Genomic DNA, 14,687 nt, shown 5'->3' with positions numbered 1-14,687 from the left:
CATCTTGCTAGCTGTTGAACGAACCTTTAAATACAATTAAGCAAAAGGCATTTGCTCACACTATTTAATTACAAGATGTCAATAGATCTGTGCAAATAAAATGTTTCTATTTTTAAACAGATAACTGAAAACAAATCAAAACTGGGCTGTTAACTGTGCTGTGCACGCTTCCAAATTTTCTTTACCTCCTGAACTTCTTCTACACCAACTTTGGAAATGTGGTATTTATTTCCTTCCTCTTAAGAAAAATATTCCTTCAGTAAGGTAATGGATTATTATGTTAAGTGAATATACACAACTGGATCAAAAGAAACTGATAAAGAAATCAAAAAGAAGTTGATAAAGAAATAAAAAAGATTACAAGCAGCCTCATGAACATCCATACCCTCAGTGAACCTCGTTACTGTATTTATGAGGAAGGATTTCTCAACTCTCTATCTGGTGACAATCTAGTTTGCCAATGATGAGATGATGGAAGAAACCACAGGAGAGAAGCTGCTATCAGTTTCAGTCTGACAAGGGCTAGGCAGCAGCTTCAGCTGAATCCCCACGGGAATTCAAGACAGCAAAGCTTACAGTGAAAGCAAAGATTATGGTGAAGACCAAGTTCACAGGAGCATCTTAAGCTTAAATTTTGTTCTTCAAGCACTGAGTGTACCTTATGGTAAAAATCAATCCTACTTTATTCTGAAGAATGTGCTTCTCTGCCATTTCACTGCTGCTACTCTCCTTGTATGATCCCTGAAGGGAAATTCCTACTGGACCTAAAAGATGTTTCACTTGGCAGCAATACAAAGTTAACTGCAGAGGTAAGACAAAGGGTGGCTGGGTTACAGTCTCACCCAAAGGGAAAAGCTATGGAAAGGGCACACATTAAGGACAGGAAGATCTGCTGCTTTCTCAAGTACTACTCAATCATTTCAATCAGATTTCTTAACACAATGTAGTGTACCTCTTGCCAATTCAACATGAGAAATTAATTAGCAGCAGAGACTTGAATATTGTTGAGTGATATCACAGACACACAAACGCAGATAAGGATAATGCACTTTACAACAAACACGCTGAGAGTCAGTGAAAAAAATATTACCACGGTTTTCCTTGTTCTGAATCTTAAATTTTAAGTCTTATACCCTTTTAGTTCAAAGATCTGAAGGGTAGGAGGAAAGAGTGGGAGAGAAGGCAAAAACAAGCAAGCAAGTGCACACCCAAAAATAATTTTCTGTGTTGGACTGGTCTGTCATGAAAACAACTAGTGATCTAATTCACTCTGTAAATGAAAAACAGTCATTAAGCACGACATTTCATCCTTGCCCATCGTCTGATACCATGATTTTAAGTAATTGTTAAGATCCTTTTGAAAAGAAAAAACCTTACCTCAGTTGTTTTGCATAGTTTTGCTCAATTTCTATCCTTTCTTTCACAAATTTTGCATATTTCTCCAAGAAGTCAATGCCCCACTGCGTATGCTTGTCCAAGTTATCGAACTGATCCTTTAAAAACAAAAGGAAACAAAAATACCCAGAATTAGTTAAGAATCACAGCAGCACCAAAAATTACACATAATTTACTTATGAGCTGTGCTGTGAGGGAATGCTTGCTACTTGGATAGATGTTATCCAAGTTATAAATCAGTCATGTGTCTCCATACATATACCAGGTTGTACACGCAAGCACAGATCTACCTCTTTTTGTAAAAACAGCTCTAAATACTTGCATTTTAAGTTGTAAGCAGTCTTTGATCACTTTCACAATGCAAATGTCTTTTTTTTCCTCTCTCAAAACCCTTTATTTCAAAAGTAGATCTTTTCCACCAAGACAACACACATAACCATAGACCAGTACTAGGTAAACAGAGATTTGGCAGTTTTAAAATGCAGGAAGTTATAATTTCATTGGATACTAAAAACTATTTTCACGATTACCCACTGAAAGAAAAATAATAGAAATTATAGCTGCATGACTAAATTGGGCGTAACCTGCACATCAAAAACATTTATTAAATCAAAACTATATATACAGCTCATGATCAGCTCCAGAAGGAGATTCCAAAGAAAGTGAACCTGTCCTTAGCCATTAAGAAAGTTATAGTAAAGCAAGGGCACAAAACACAGAGGAAAAAGAGTTTAAAAAATAAATTAACACTTCCAAAAAAAAAAGTTGGGGTATTTTTAATACATTAAACATCTTGGAAACCAATCTTTCACTGTATTCTGTACTGATCAACAGGTGGAGGATACACAAATTAGGACAAATTGAAATAAAAAAAAAAGTGGAAATATAGGGATTAAGAATTAGGCAGGAGTGAATAAAGGTACAAAATACAGCCCAGCAGACATTTTAGTCTAATGAATATTCACATTTTATACTAAAAAAAATCTACCACAGTGGAAAAATCAAGGACTTTCAGCTTACAACAGCATTTATAATGAATTCTTTTAATAGTTATTTAGTAATCCAAAAAGACAAGTAACTGTAACATCAAAGTTTGTGTCCTATATATGCTGAATCCAAATACACTTCACAGTAAATTTAAAAAATAAAAAGTAGAAAAAGAAAAGCAGTAAGGCTCAAAGTTTATTTAACTCACACAAAAAACTGCAAAAGGTGTTTATCAGAGGCTATGTTTTGCAGATTCAGTAATTTGCCTGAACCTAATGAATGATGTCAACCTTTAGCATTAGCAATTTAAGGTCAATTTCAACATGCAGTAGGATGATCTAAAGTTAAATCAAAAAATGCCATAAAATGCTGAAGGGCTTAAGACTCAAGAAAAAGACATTCACGTAAAGAGATACCACATCAACACAACTACATACACAACCAACAAGAACACAAATGAAAAGAACAGGATTAAGGTTGCTCTCAAATCTTGCCTTGCAGGTCTTTGTATCCTACACCACAGACTAACAACCACTGCCATTAGTGCCTTGAACACTTCAGTCCCATGGTAATGCAAGTACTGCCAACCAAAAATATCCATCTTGTTCCACCACCAGCCTCTGCTCCAGCCTCTGTATCACACTCTCCACCAAAATCACAAACACCTTCCCTAATCTGTTGGACCAGAGAACCACATAAACACCCAAGAGACAGGAAAGGGACTAAAGACAAGATTTTAATGTATTGTTCTTATGTCTTACTTTACGCCAACTGGACACTTCCACTCTAATCTTTTGTCAAATAAAGTGACGTTCCTGCTACTGTTTTTAAAAAAGTTGTACGTGCTTTGTTTGAGTGTGTGAAGAAGGAGACAGTTACCATGCTGCAGTGTCAAAACACAGTTGCAAATATGCATAAAAATATATCAATCTCAAGAAGAATTTCTTTTTTATATTTCACTCATTTTTGTAATTACTCCTACAAAATTAACCTAGCATCCAAAAGAAGTTTCTAAAAGGTGCTTCTGGCATGAAGTCAACATTTAATACCATTAAGGAGAAGTGACTTCCTTCAGCACACAGCACAACAAAGCCTTTGCTGTCCTACTTAGGCTCTTTAGTCCACAAAGCTCTCATTTGCTGCTAAGGTTTCATTAGCATTAGTGAACACCACATTACTTATGTTTCCAAACATGTAACCAGAGAGGGTGGCTTTCCAAATATTTTGTTCAAACAAAAAAGAAGTCTACTGGTGAAAGTTCATCCTCTGCTACTACTATGAAACTGGAGTGGAAAAAGTAACATTTGACATGCTATCAAGCTTTACTAGAAGTATTTCACCACTGATCAAGAGACAAAAACTCTTTTTTTTCCCCTCAATTCATCTTCTTCATCTGATTCTAGAAACAGTATGCTCTGTGCAAAGACAGCTTTGTAGAATTATCCCATAGCTTCACAATTTGTCAAATTATCCATAAACAATACACCGGTGAATGAAAGTCCGCAGTCACAAAAATCTTATACTGCTTATACTTATACATATACTTTTTTATATATATATATATATATATATATATACACTTATATATATATATATACACTTATATATATACTTATACTGCTCTGTAAAGCCACTGAGACTAATGACCAGAAGATAAAGGTAATATCAATGAATAAGCAGAAGGGAATGGCCTTTTCTAAAGGCTTCTAGAGGTGAGTCACAAATTTACTCATGGTGTCCCCCCTCAACTTCTCTCCAGAAGCATACATGTTTGAGCTCTGGGCCTCAATTAAGCAAAAAGCTTTCTTTTCATACAGACTGCTACAAAGGAAAATCAAATTAATGCACTGAGATATAAGACAAGTGATGTCTTCAATGGGGAAAAAAAAAAGAGCAAAAATCATGCAATACTGTACAGATGAGAAAATAGTCCAAATAGTTGCAATAAAATTTAAGTCTGTAATTTCAAAATAAATATATCAGTGTATTAATGTGGCTAGCTCCATTACAAGAAATGTGAAAGCTGCATTAACTAGAGATGAACAAAAGGCAATTAAAAAAAAAAAAGAGCACATCCTACAATATCTGGTGATCTACACCTTGATAATGAAGTATGTTCTCTACAATATTTCCAGGTAAATATATATTGCTGTTTGTCCAGTAACTCCCCACACCTCTTAGCAGCTGAGCAGACAATTTTTGTTAAAAAGTTTATTAAAACTGCAACTGACTATTATTAAACTGATTAAGGTCAGCTAACGGATGGTGGCCCGAAGTAGAAACTGCCCACTCAAAAGATGGAATGTAGTCCAAACTCCCTGCATTAAAAACAAACAAATCTGACACTTGACAAGGAGTTTGTGGCAGGTCAATACAGACTATTCCAAAACAAATGTCGCCTCCCTGAATTTTACTTCCAGGTTATGTACTGGAACCACAGATCAGTGTTACAAATACTTCAGGTTCACAGTTCTAAAGTTATTTGCAGATACCAGGAAGCTTTACAATAATAGCAGCTGAAGCATCAAAGCAAGGAGCAAAGCTGAACCAAATCTGCAACAAAGACAAAACAGACTCTCCCAGGTTAAACTCAAGATTTGCTCTCCCCCTCTTACAGACACTTGTGTTTTCCCCAAACAAGTCTCAAGAACCAACAAAAAGAAAAACACGGAGATCTCTTCAAAGGGATAGGCATGGACGGAATGCTAAGCATAAATACCAAACCTTTAGTCTTCCTAAAGCTACCAGTAACTAGTCCGGACACTGGACTAGTGTGGGAGGTTCAAACAAAAGGTATTAAACCAGACAGAGATTTTTAAAGGGTTAAAGTACTCAGTTTTCATAACTTTGGAAAGGAATTCTACTTGCATTTAAAGCTAGGATTGTGGTATCACATTCTGTAAAAAATCCTTCTGTGTTACTACATTAATCCTTTACATTAAGTAAACTAGTTTACTGCATCAACATCAAACTGTTGATTAGCCTCCCATTTCACTGACCTCCAGGTAACACAGTTGAAAGCTTTAAGAATCACATTAAACACAGAAGTACACTGACTTACAAGTTTAAGAAACCTATCTCAATTAACTACATATGCTTAAATCTACTTAATAAAACATTTTATTTCAAATCATTATACTTTGCATTAGTTACTCTATGATCATTTTATTCTTTTTTCACTCAACTGTACATCATTATTTCCGTACTTTTATCTGACCACAATTTTAGTCAGCAGTTACCCAAGTGATCTTATTTGCATTTTTGAGCACTGGCTCAAGACTATTTTCCCAATTCTTTGTTCTCCAGGTTGCCCAGCCAGTCTAAACTTTCAAATCAGTAAGTGGGAGATGAAAAACTCAATCCCGTATTCTGCTCTCTGAATTCTTAACACTTATGCAATCTGGTATAAGGAAATATATACCATGAGAGCGTTCAGAGCATGGAAAAGCAGGAATCAGGTCTTGTTCAGGGGGAAAAAAAAAATTAAACCCTTGGCATCAAAAAAGCCCCACCGCATTTATGGATAGAAATGTTGTATTCTATTATGAAAAGCAATTAATTACTTTCAAGTCCACAGTAATCCAAGTGAGAAAATGTGGGTGATTATATAACTTAACACTGATCACAGCAGTTCTTCTTCACTCCATTAAAGCCCATGAGGGTTTATCAAATGAATCTGAATTATGGATAAACTTAAATGACAGGTTAAATTCTGCATAATGTCCTTCTTTCCTGCATGAGCAATACTGCAGAAGAAAAAAGAACCCAACTCTACTCAAGAAGTTAAATGTTTTAAGTTACAAAACATAATAAAGTGACCACTTCACACATTAAGATTTTGTAAAACTCTTATGAAATATGTGAATTGTTTCTATGAAACATTATGCAGCTTTTTTTAAATTTCTTTTAAATAAAGGTCAAGGCCTTGAATTAAGTTCACATGATCCAACATTTTACACGAATGAGGTATCTCCAGATAAATTAATTTATTTAAAACAAACAAAAACAATTATAAAACCCCCCACCTTTCCAGTGTTTGTACAAAGAACTACCTGATGTGCTACATTAAAAATTATGGGAACCATAATCAGACATAAATGTATTAATGAGAAGTTCCCAGTACACTGTAGTGTACCCTTTCTTATTTGTCTTCAGGACAAGTTAATTATAAAACTGTATTATAATTAGAGCATTTTACACTAATCTACTTTTGACAATACACTTCAGTTTTTCTGATCACGGATACCTCTTCACTGTTTCTTTTTGGTTTCTACTTTTGTCTCTATCTTTATGCATTCCTGCTTCCTTTTCTATCCTAGGATAATAGCTCTTCTATTTTACTGTCTGAACTGATTATCACTTCTCTGTATTCCTGCTTGCTTGTTTTTATAATTATCAATTTGGTCTTCTGGTCTTTCTTTTTTCCTTGCAACTGCAATGTGCTTCTTTCTAACAGGCAGACAAAAGCTGCTTCCAGCTAAACACTAGTTTATTTTTTCAAAACACCCTGTTAGTTTTATGTCTAAAAACTAACAAAGAGCTGTTTCTATATCAAGAACAAAAAAGAAAGTGTTTTCCTTTTCTGTTTTCTACAAGTTCTGGATTGTAGCTTCCAGACTAATCTGCAAATTATACCTCATTCCTCTCTGAAAACAGTCTAGGTATTACAGTTAAGAGAGTGGAAAAAATGTGGCTGTGACCAAACTTCAAGGTTAAGCATTTTAGAGACTCAAAGATTAATATCAGTGAGAAGGTTCAGAGCATCAACATGAAAAGCCATAGCTACGCTGGAAATAAAGCAGAGGCACCCAGATTAAGATGAGAAAAAAAGTTGTAGGTCCATATACATAAATTAAACAGTACTTCACATTTTAATTTCATATTAAAACAAAAATTTACTATAGACTGTACAGGCATATGTACAGGATACTATGAAGAAATTCTACTAGTCTTTTGGAGACATGAAAAATAATTCCTAAAAAGAACTTCTGAAAACAGTTTGTAGGTTGACCTTCAGGACACAGAGCTATTTTGCTTGCAAAAGTTAAGATGCTGGTGTTAACAGCAAACTGTGTTGCAACTTGAAAATATTTAAGCGAGAAACTGCTAGAAATGCACAGTGCTTGATATGCAAAAGGAAAACAACAGGAATTAAAAAATCACTTTTAGCTGGACAAAAGACTACTTTGTTCTAAGGAATAAAGAATTAATAAATTCATAGCATGAACACAGTATGAAAAATCCATTTGCCCCTTTGGCTTCTGCATATAATCTTAAAAAGCAATACCACTGTCAACTTTGATTTTAAAAAGTCCATTTCTATGATTAGAAAAAACGTCTGCATGATAAAATGAGCAAAAACCTCAAAAGTAGGACTGAACCACTGGAGCTCTAGCCATGCTGTAAGATGAACTACACAGCAAGTCAGGTTTCTAAAATAAAGCTAAAAATGGAGAGCTGCAATTGAGGAAGAGAAATACAAAGTCTGTTTTTCTTTTTAAAGATGTCCTCAGAGCAGCAGCAAAGGAACTGCTCTGGCAACTTTAGATGAAAGTCAGGTCTGGCAGGAGGGAATGTCTTGTTTGACAGTTAACAACTTCACAGGTGTGACAGACACATTTATTTTCCAGGAAAGGGCAAGAATCCACCACAGACAGAATATGAGTGGAAACATTTGTGACTGCTTTTGGAATTAGCAGCTAGAATTACAACAGAATCAAGTTCTGCCTCTGGAGATTAGCAGATCAGCTGAAAGACATTAGAGATTACAGCTGTGCACTCCAGTTCACCCACACCACTGAATGGATCAGTTGGACTAATCATTAGATATTAACAGCAATAGTTTTCTACCAGCAGAGCAAACTGATTGAAAGACTTCACAGCTGGGACACTGAACACCCACATTAAGAGAAGAGAGGAAAGGAACACACTGCCATAGACAGCATCTCAACAACCACTCCTATTCGTCCTGCTAATGAGTCACCTCCAGAATTCTTCCCTTAATGTATGGGCACGTTCATAAGAACTAAAATGGTGCATTTGCCTCACTGAATCATGATGTAAATTTAAGTAAAGAAAACTTCAATTCTTCGCAGGTGCACCTATGGGTCTGCTTCTGTTTCTCTCAAGGGACCCCTGCTGTGTTTCCTGGCAGGCTCACTGCCTGCCACAGACTGCAGGGAGGGCACTTCCCTAAATGCACCATCTCTTCCTCCTCAGGAATTTCTACCAACACAGCGTGTAGTAGCCAGAACATGGTTACAGGTATCCTTCCTCTCTGCTACCAATCACAGACTGTTCACGTTGTGCTTGTCAAGGAACTTGTTCATTGTGGGTATGTGTCAGCTTTTACATCTTTACATACAAGTCACTAAGGAGGTAAGACACTGTGTCCCAAGCAAACAGAATGGACTTCCTTGCCACCACCACTTCAGAAAAATAGAAACACACACACACGCTCATATGAAGCAATCACTGGAATACAAGCATACACAAAATATAGACCAGGAATTCCTACTCTGAAAACCAGATTAGAATCTGCTCACTTAGCTTTCAAACAGTCCCTTAATCTTATTAAACTTTTAATTGGGAGGAAATTTTTTTAAACAAACTTAACCAGATTTTTTCACATATGCTCTTTATAGAGATTTTTAGAATACTTAGGTCTTATTTGCATTTGAAACAAAGCTTAATCCTGAAACACATAATTATCCACCCAGTTCTACTTTAAGCTTAATTCCCACTGTAACACACAACAGACCATTTTCAAACCTCTCTATCCAAGACAACAGCAGATCACAAATCATATATTTTCAAGCATTACTTGATTAAAATAGTTGCCACCTTAAAACAGGAACAGCATTGCACTTGTATATAAAAAGGACAAAATTATGTCCATTCCAGTAAACACAAAGAAATCTTATTTTCACCACAGCCACAGCAGAAAATAGGCTCTTCCTGAGTCTCCTGGGAATGGCTGAATGCTGTTAATAAACAGACTGAAGCAAAAGTACATTTTAGTCCTAGTTATGTCACTTGGAAAAGGAGACAGGAAGACTAAGTTTAACCCTAAATGAAGTAACTGTGACATGATGCATCACAGTAAAAAATGCTACTACTGGTTGTACAATGCTTAGGGATGCTGTTGCTCATTATAAGAAATAGCTGGAGAAAATCCCATCTTCACAGCAACACTGGAATAACAAAGTATCGAGCAGTGGGGCTATATGTCAGTGAAGCAGCACAATACCTAATTTGCTGCATGACCAATAGCCATGGGAGGCCTCACGTGAAGCAGAAGTTCTGTACAAAACCAGCACATTTACTGCATGATTAATGGTAGCCTACAGAAAATCTGCAAGAACAGAGCATCTAGCCTTGGAAACAATGCTGTAAGACTTTTCTTTTTGAGAAACTGTGTAAAGTTCTTCAGTTAGAAAATATTATTACATGGTTTGACACTGATATGGACAAGGTGAATGTTTTAGTGCGTGACTAAACAACCCATTGGTGGAACTACTGAAAACTTTAAAAACTTTTAAATGCCTCTCTACCAATTACTTCCACAATATTATTAAAAATGCATTCACAGGACAATGACTCAGCAAGCAGCCCTGACACTCTCCAGATCCTGCACATGTGACTTAATCTCTTTTTGCATTCTGAAGGATGTTTTTTTAAAAACTTGTAGAAACGGGAAGGAGATCTTTCTTACTTCCAACTTCTTCAGCAAACGGTTAAGCTCTTGCTGTGGCCAGTCTGGCAAGCACCTAACAAGCAGAGTATGCACTGTTTTTCTCCTCTCCATATACTAAGAGAGTGAACAGTGAACTGAAGATAAGAAAGGAGTGGTATTGATGTTACAAAGCAAGACAATAGGGGAAAGACAAAGGTTTAGCTGAACACCTAGATGCCCTACATCACAAATTCAGAAAACAAGATACACTGGCTTTGCTGCTCTTTCTGTTGCAATGAGCCTCCATCCTCTGCTTTGCAGGACACAGTCATTGCTCCATCCCTTAAGTGTACAGGCACAACTCTGTAAAAGCTGTATTACAACATGTACATGCACATGGTAATACAATGGACATTACCACAAAACCCAGCTCAACCTGCTCTATTTAGTGAGATTTGCTGAACTGAAACATGACATTTAAAATAACTAGTTAGTTGGCACACAACTTCAAGGCTATACTATAGACTATACTAGAGTTCAGAACCATAACAGTCATAGCTCTGAACTCATCAAAAAGTCAAGATGCCTGTCATAGCAAGTGAATCAAATTTAAAACAAGGAAGTACTTTCTGCCAGCTGAGGGAAGCAAAAAAGAAGGGAGAGTATCAACTTCCCTCACATCCAAATATCACTTCCTTGTATTTATCTGTTCAACTATTAAGTAAACCGTTTAAACCCTTTTAAACTGACCTAAAAACTATAGACTTTAACAATTATGATGCACGAATCCCATGCAGACAAGTGAATTTAGTGTGTTTCACAATTAAAAGATTTATAGTGTTATTTAGGCCTTGTCTCAATAGAATAATTAGAAACAAAAGAATCTATTTGGTATGGGTTGAATCATATTGTTTATCATACTGACTCTTAGGGCAAATATAGTATAAAATACCTATACAGAATCCAGGCACTGAGTATCAGCAGTTGAACTTCACCATTTCAACACACAGAGAAAAAGGTATATCCGTGATATATCCCTTACAACTTTTCTCATATGTATTTAATAACGGCGCACATTGTTCAGAATCTTAAACTCACGACAACAATTCCTTAAAAAAAAGTATTTCATGGCACTAAACTATTTCATTTCTAAACAGAGACTGGAGTAAACAATGAACTCATAAAGTAAAACTTACAGCACAAGAATAAAACAAACATATCCTTGTCTTAACTTTTAGTTAATTTCTCACAATAGGTGTAATTACAACATCCAGTAAATCTACAAGAACTTGGCATTAAAATACTATATAGTGGATTTTCTGTTAACACGAATCTTTTAGCTTTAAGCACACACGGACGAAATCTCCTTATTTAGCATAAATCTGATAAACTGTTTCAACTACTCTCTCTATTCCTGTATGTAGGAACCTCCAGTGAATGCAACTGGAATATGAGAAGGTATTTCCTAGTGTTATTATCAACTCCCACCAGACAGATTTAAGACAAAGGCATATACCTCACATTTGTTGCTACTGGTATTTAACAGATACAACTTACTATATAGCTTGACAACAAGTATTTGCTCTTCTAAACCATTCAGAGTAAGATACCTATACACAGGTATTTTGATCAGCCCTTCAATCTTACTGAACTAAATCATTAGCCTTTTATGGCGTAGGAAGGGCTGCAAACACTAACAGAGTCAATCACCACAGACTGTTCTGGGCACACTCCCCATTAAATGGGAGCAGACACTGTTCAGTACTTCAGAAGATTAGACATCATGGGGGACCAGTTAAGTAAGTACTTATGGAGCTGGAAGGCTGTGAACTGATTTGCCATATGCTGTTCAGTTTTGTCAACTCAGCAGACTCGGGGATTTTTCTGTAAGAAGTCCTACTGTAAGGTGAACTTCCCTTTTCAGTATCACCTGTGAATATTTTAGCGTTCAAGAGGAAGACTATAGCAGCCACATCTTCTTCCCTTCACAAATATCTTGCAACACTAAATAGTTTTCAAACTTGATTACAAAACCAGATCCATATACTTAACAGGAAATCAATACGGCAGTAAATTAGAGCCTTCCTATCTTCTTTGGAACATTATTTCAGATACAGATAACACCCTGGAAGAAAAAAAACAAACACACACACAAACCCCAATGACAACAAAACAACAAACACCTAACCCCCCAAAAAACACAACACCCCCACAAAAAACATCCTCTATTTGCAATGGAATCTACTGTACTCATTGTTTTTAAAGCAAAATTCATAGTAACATTAACATAACTGAATAAAGAATTTAAACTAAAACCAGATGTTACTACCGGTACCTTCAAAACAATGGAATTTTTCAACGTTTTCTGATTCAGATAACATTGAAATGTAACACAATTCTGCTGTGTATCAGTTTATCCCAGAGTTTTTGACAGATGAACCTAGAAATATACAGTAAAGTCCTCCTATTTTTACCACAGGCTTTAGAATCATAACCTGTATTGTAAGAATAACATTAAAATTATTTTAAAAATCTTTTTTTGCAAGTAGAAATGTGCTTTTTTGGTAAATCAAATAATATAAACCAATATTGCTTCTCTTCCAGGTTAGAAATGTATTTTTCCTTCAAAAACCTTAAATTACAAAGGAAATAAAAAGAGCAATATAATTTAAGCATAAGCATAAGCACTTCCATTACAACAATTACATTTTAAAAAGGTAAAACAACCCTATTACTGCATATTTGGACATAGAAGCTGTATGCACAAAAGCAGAGAACGAACTTCAGTGCACTGAAAGAAAAACCCATATTTTTAAACTGTCATAGCTGGGTTCCTCATTCTTTCCAAAACATATACAAAGCCCAAACTCAAACCAGCTCAATTTCATACTGTTTCTGTAATCCAGCGTATTAAAAAGACAATGGGCTCCATAAATATATTCCACACCACTCTGGGATTTCAATAGTGAAAGCAAGCAAATTTATAGCATAATCAGTGCAAATACCTGAAACAAGACAAATAGTACTCACAATGCAGGACAGAAGTCAACATGAATGACAGGGTCACATCTGCAATAGTGACACCAGACTACCTAAATTTCTTTTTGGAGAGCTAATTTCTCTGTGAGAGTCAAACGAACAGCCAGTGCAGAAATGAAAAGGTACTTCAGCAGAAGCCTACCTTCTCCAGTTATTTCCTTCCTGACTAAACTAATAAAATACAAGGGTATTCACACCAAAATCCAGTGGAGATCAGAAAGGTATAGATGAACAAGCATCATGTACTTTATCTGTGACTGAACTTCAAGGTTCAAAACTGGGCCCAGCATAGTTTAACGTATTCATCAAGGACTGGAGGAAGGGGCAGGAGCCTCCTTAGCAGGTTCACTGAGGACACAAAGCTGGAGGAGTGGCCGATATCCCAGAGGGCTGTGCAGCCCTTCAGAGGGACCTCGACAGGCTGCACAGATGGGCAAAGAACTGCCTGAAATTCAACAAAGGCTTTGTACTTGTACTTTCCTTTCAGAATCCAGTTCTAACCACAGAACCCTAAAAAACTAATAATCCTTATTACACGTTGATCTGTAAGTAGAAGAAAGCACCACAGTCTTTCTCGCACCTTAAGACATAACCTTTCCTGTATTTTATGTCATTGTCACACCACATTCGTTATGTCCTATATGCAAAACCTAATTATTTGCAATTTTGCTCTTCAACATGAAATGCTACTCGTGTCTTTACTAAATTCTCATTTCACTAAGTCTTCATGGAATTAAAACAGCAAAATATTAAACAATGAGTGATAAATCTCTGTAAATAACCTATGCTCTAGGAATTGTCAAAAAATACTAAAGAAATTCTGACAGCCTCAAATGTTGACTAGGATGCGATAATGAAAAACCATAAAACCATTTCTTTCATACTGAATAAAACTTATGTCTTTTATTATGTTGACTATAAAACTGAAATCATCTAATTGCACACGGTAGTTCCAATTTTGTTTTTAACATTATGAGCTTGATTAAAAATATACTGAAAATTGACATTTCATATCTGGGGAACCTTAACACTTTATATCCTAGCAAAAACATTTTCAAATCAGTGATTAAAGCATGGCAATTTGTAGTCAAAACCACAGTAGGATTTTGTGGTAGAAAAAAATCAAGTGACTTTTCCCCAAGTATCTCTTTTTTTAGTTTTGTAAGTCATGACACATCAATATGTCAAACCTTGCATATCTCTTCAAAAGAAGATAAATAAAAAAATGAAATGTTATTAACTTAATTAATATGTGTCAGTATCCAAATTAAATGCATCTTTAGCATGTAATACAAAATTAGACACTCATCAGTCACTTACTTTTTTTCTGAAGAGAATGATTCGGGAATGGAAGTATTTGTAACTATTGTCCCCATGATTCTCAGAGAAATACTAAATATTTAAAACATTCAAAAGACCATTTATCAAAATATATTTGACTAAATTTTTAGCGTTCTTCTGTATCACATGCAGCATCACAAAACAGCCACATGAAGGATTAACTTCCCAGATGCTTTAAAATGTCCCATAAGAATCAGCAAAATTTTTATATTGTATGAAAGAAAAATGCACAATTTGCATTAAAAAAATC

At 35.6% G+C, this 14,687-nt stretch overlaps 1 protein-coding gene across 3 annotated transcripts in view; it reads right to left on the bottom strand.

The window, feature by feature from the left end:
• FNBP1L (formin binding protein 1 like) overlaps window positions 1-14,687 on the bottom strand; it is a 57,217-nt gene that overhangs the window by 27,366 nt on the left and 15,164 nt on the right. For all 3 annotated transcript variants that reach the window (XM_027712696.2, XM_027712702.2, XM_027712705.2), the window contains exon 2: window positions 1,378-1,493. In XM_027712696.2, the coding sequence (XP_027568497.1) occupies window positions 1,378-1,493 (116 nt within the window). The remainder of the gene's footprint in view (window positions 1-1,377; window positions 1,494-14,687) is intronic.

This window comes from Pipra filicauda, unplaced genomic scaffold, assembly GCF_003945595.2.
Source record: "Pipra filicauda isolate LSUMZ 115617 unplaced genomic scaffold, ASM394559v2 scaffold112_size3218982_pilon, whole genome shotgun sequence".
NCBI classification, from domain to species: domain Eukaryota; kingdom Metazoa; phylum Chordata; class Aves; order Passeriformes; family Pipridae; genus Pipra; species Pipra filicauda.
Note: the sequence above shows the minus strand (reverse complement) of the source record. Positions and strands in the feature narration are given on the sequence as shown.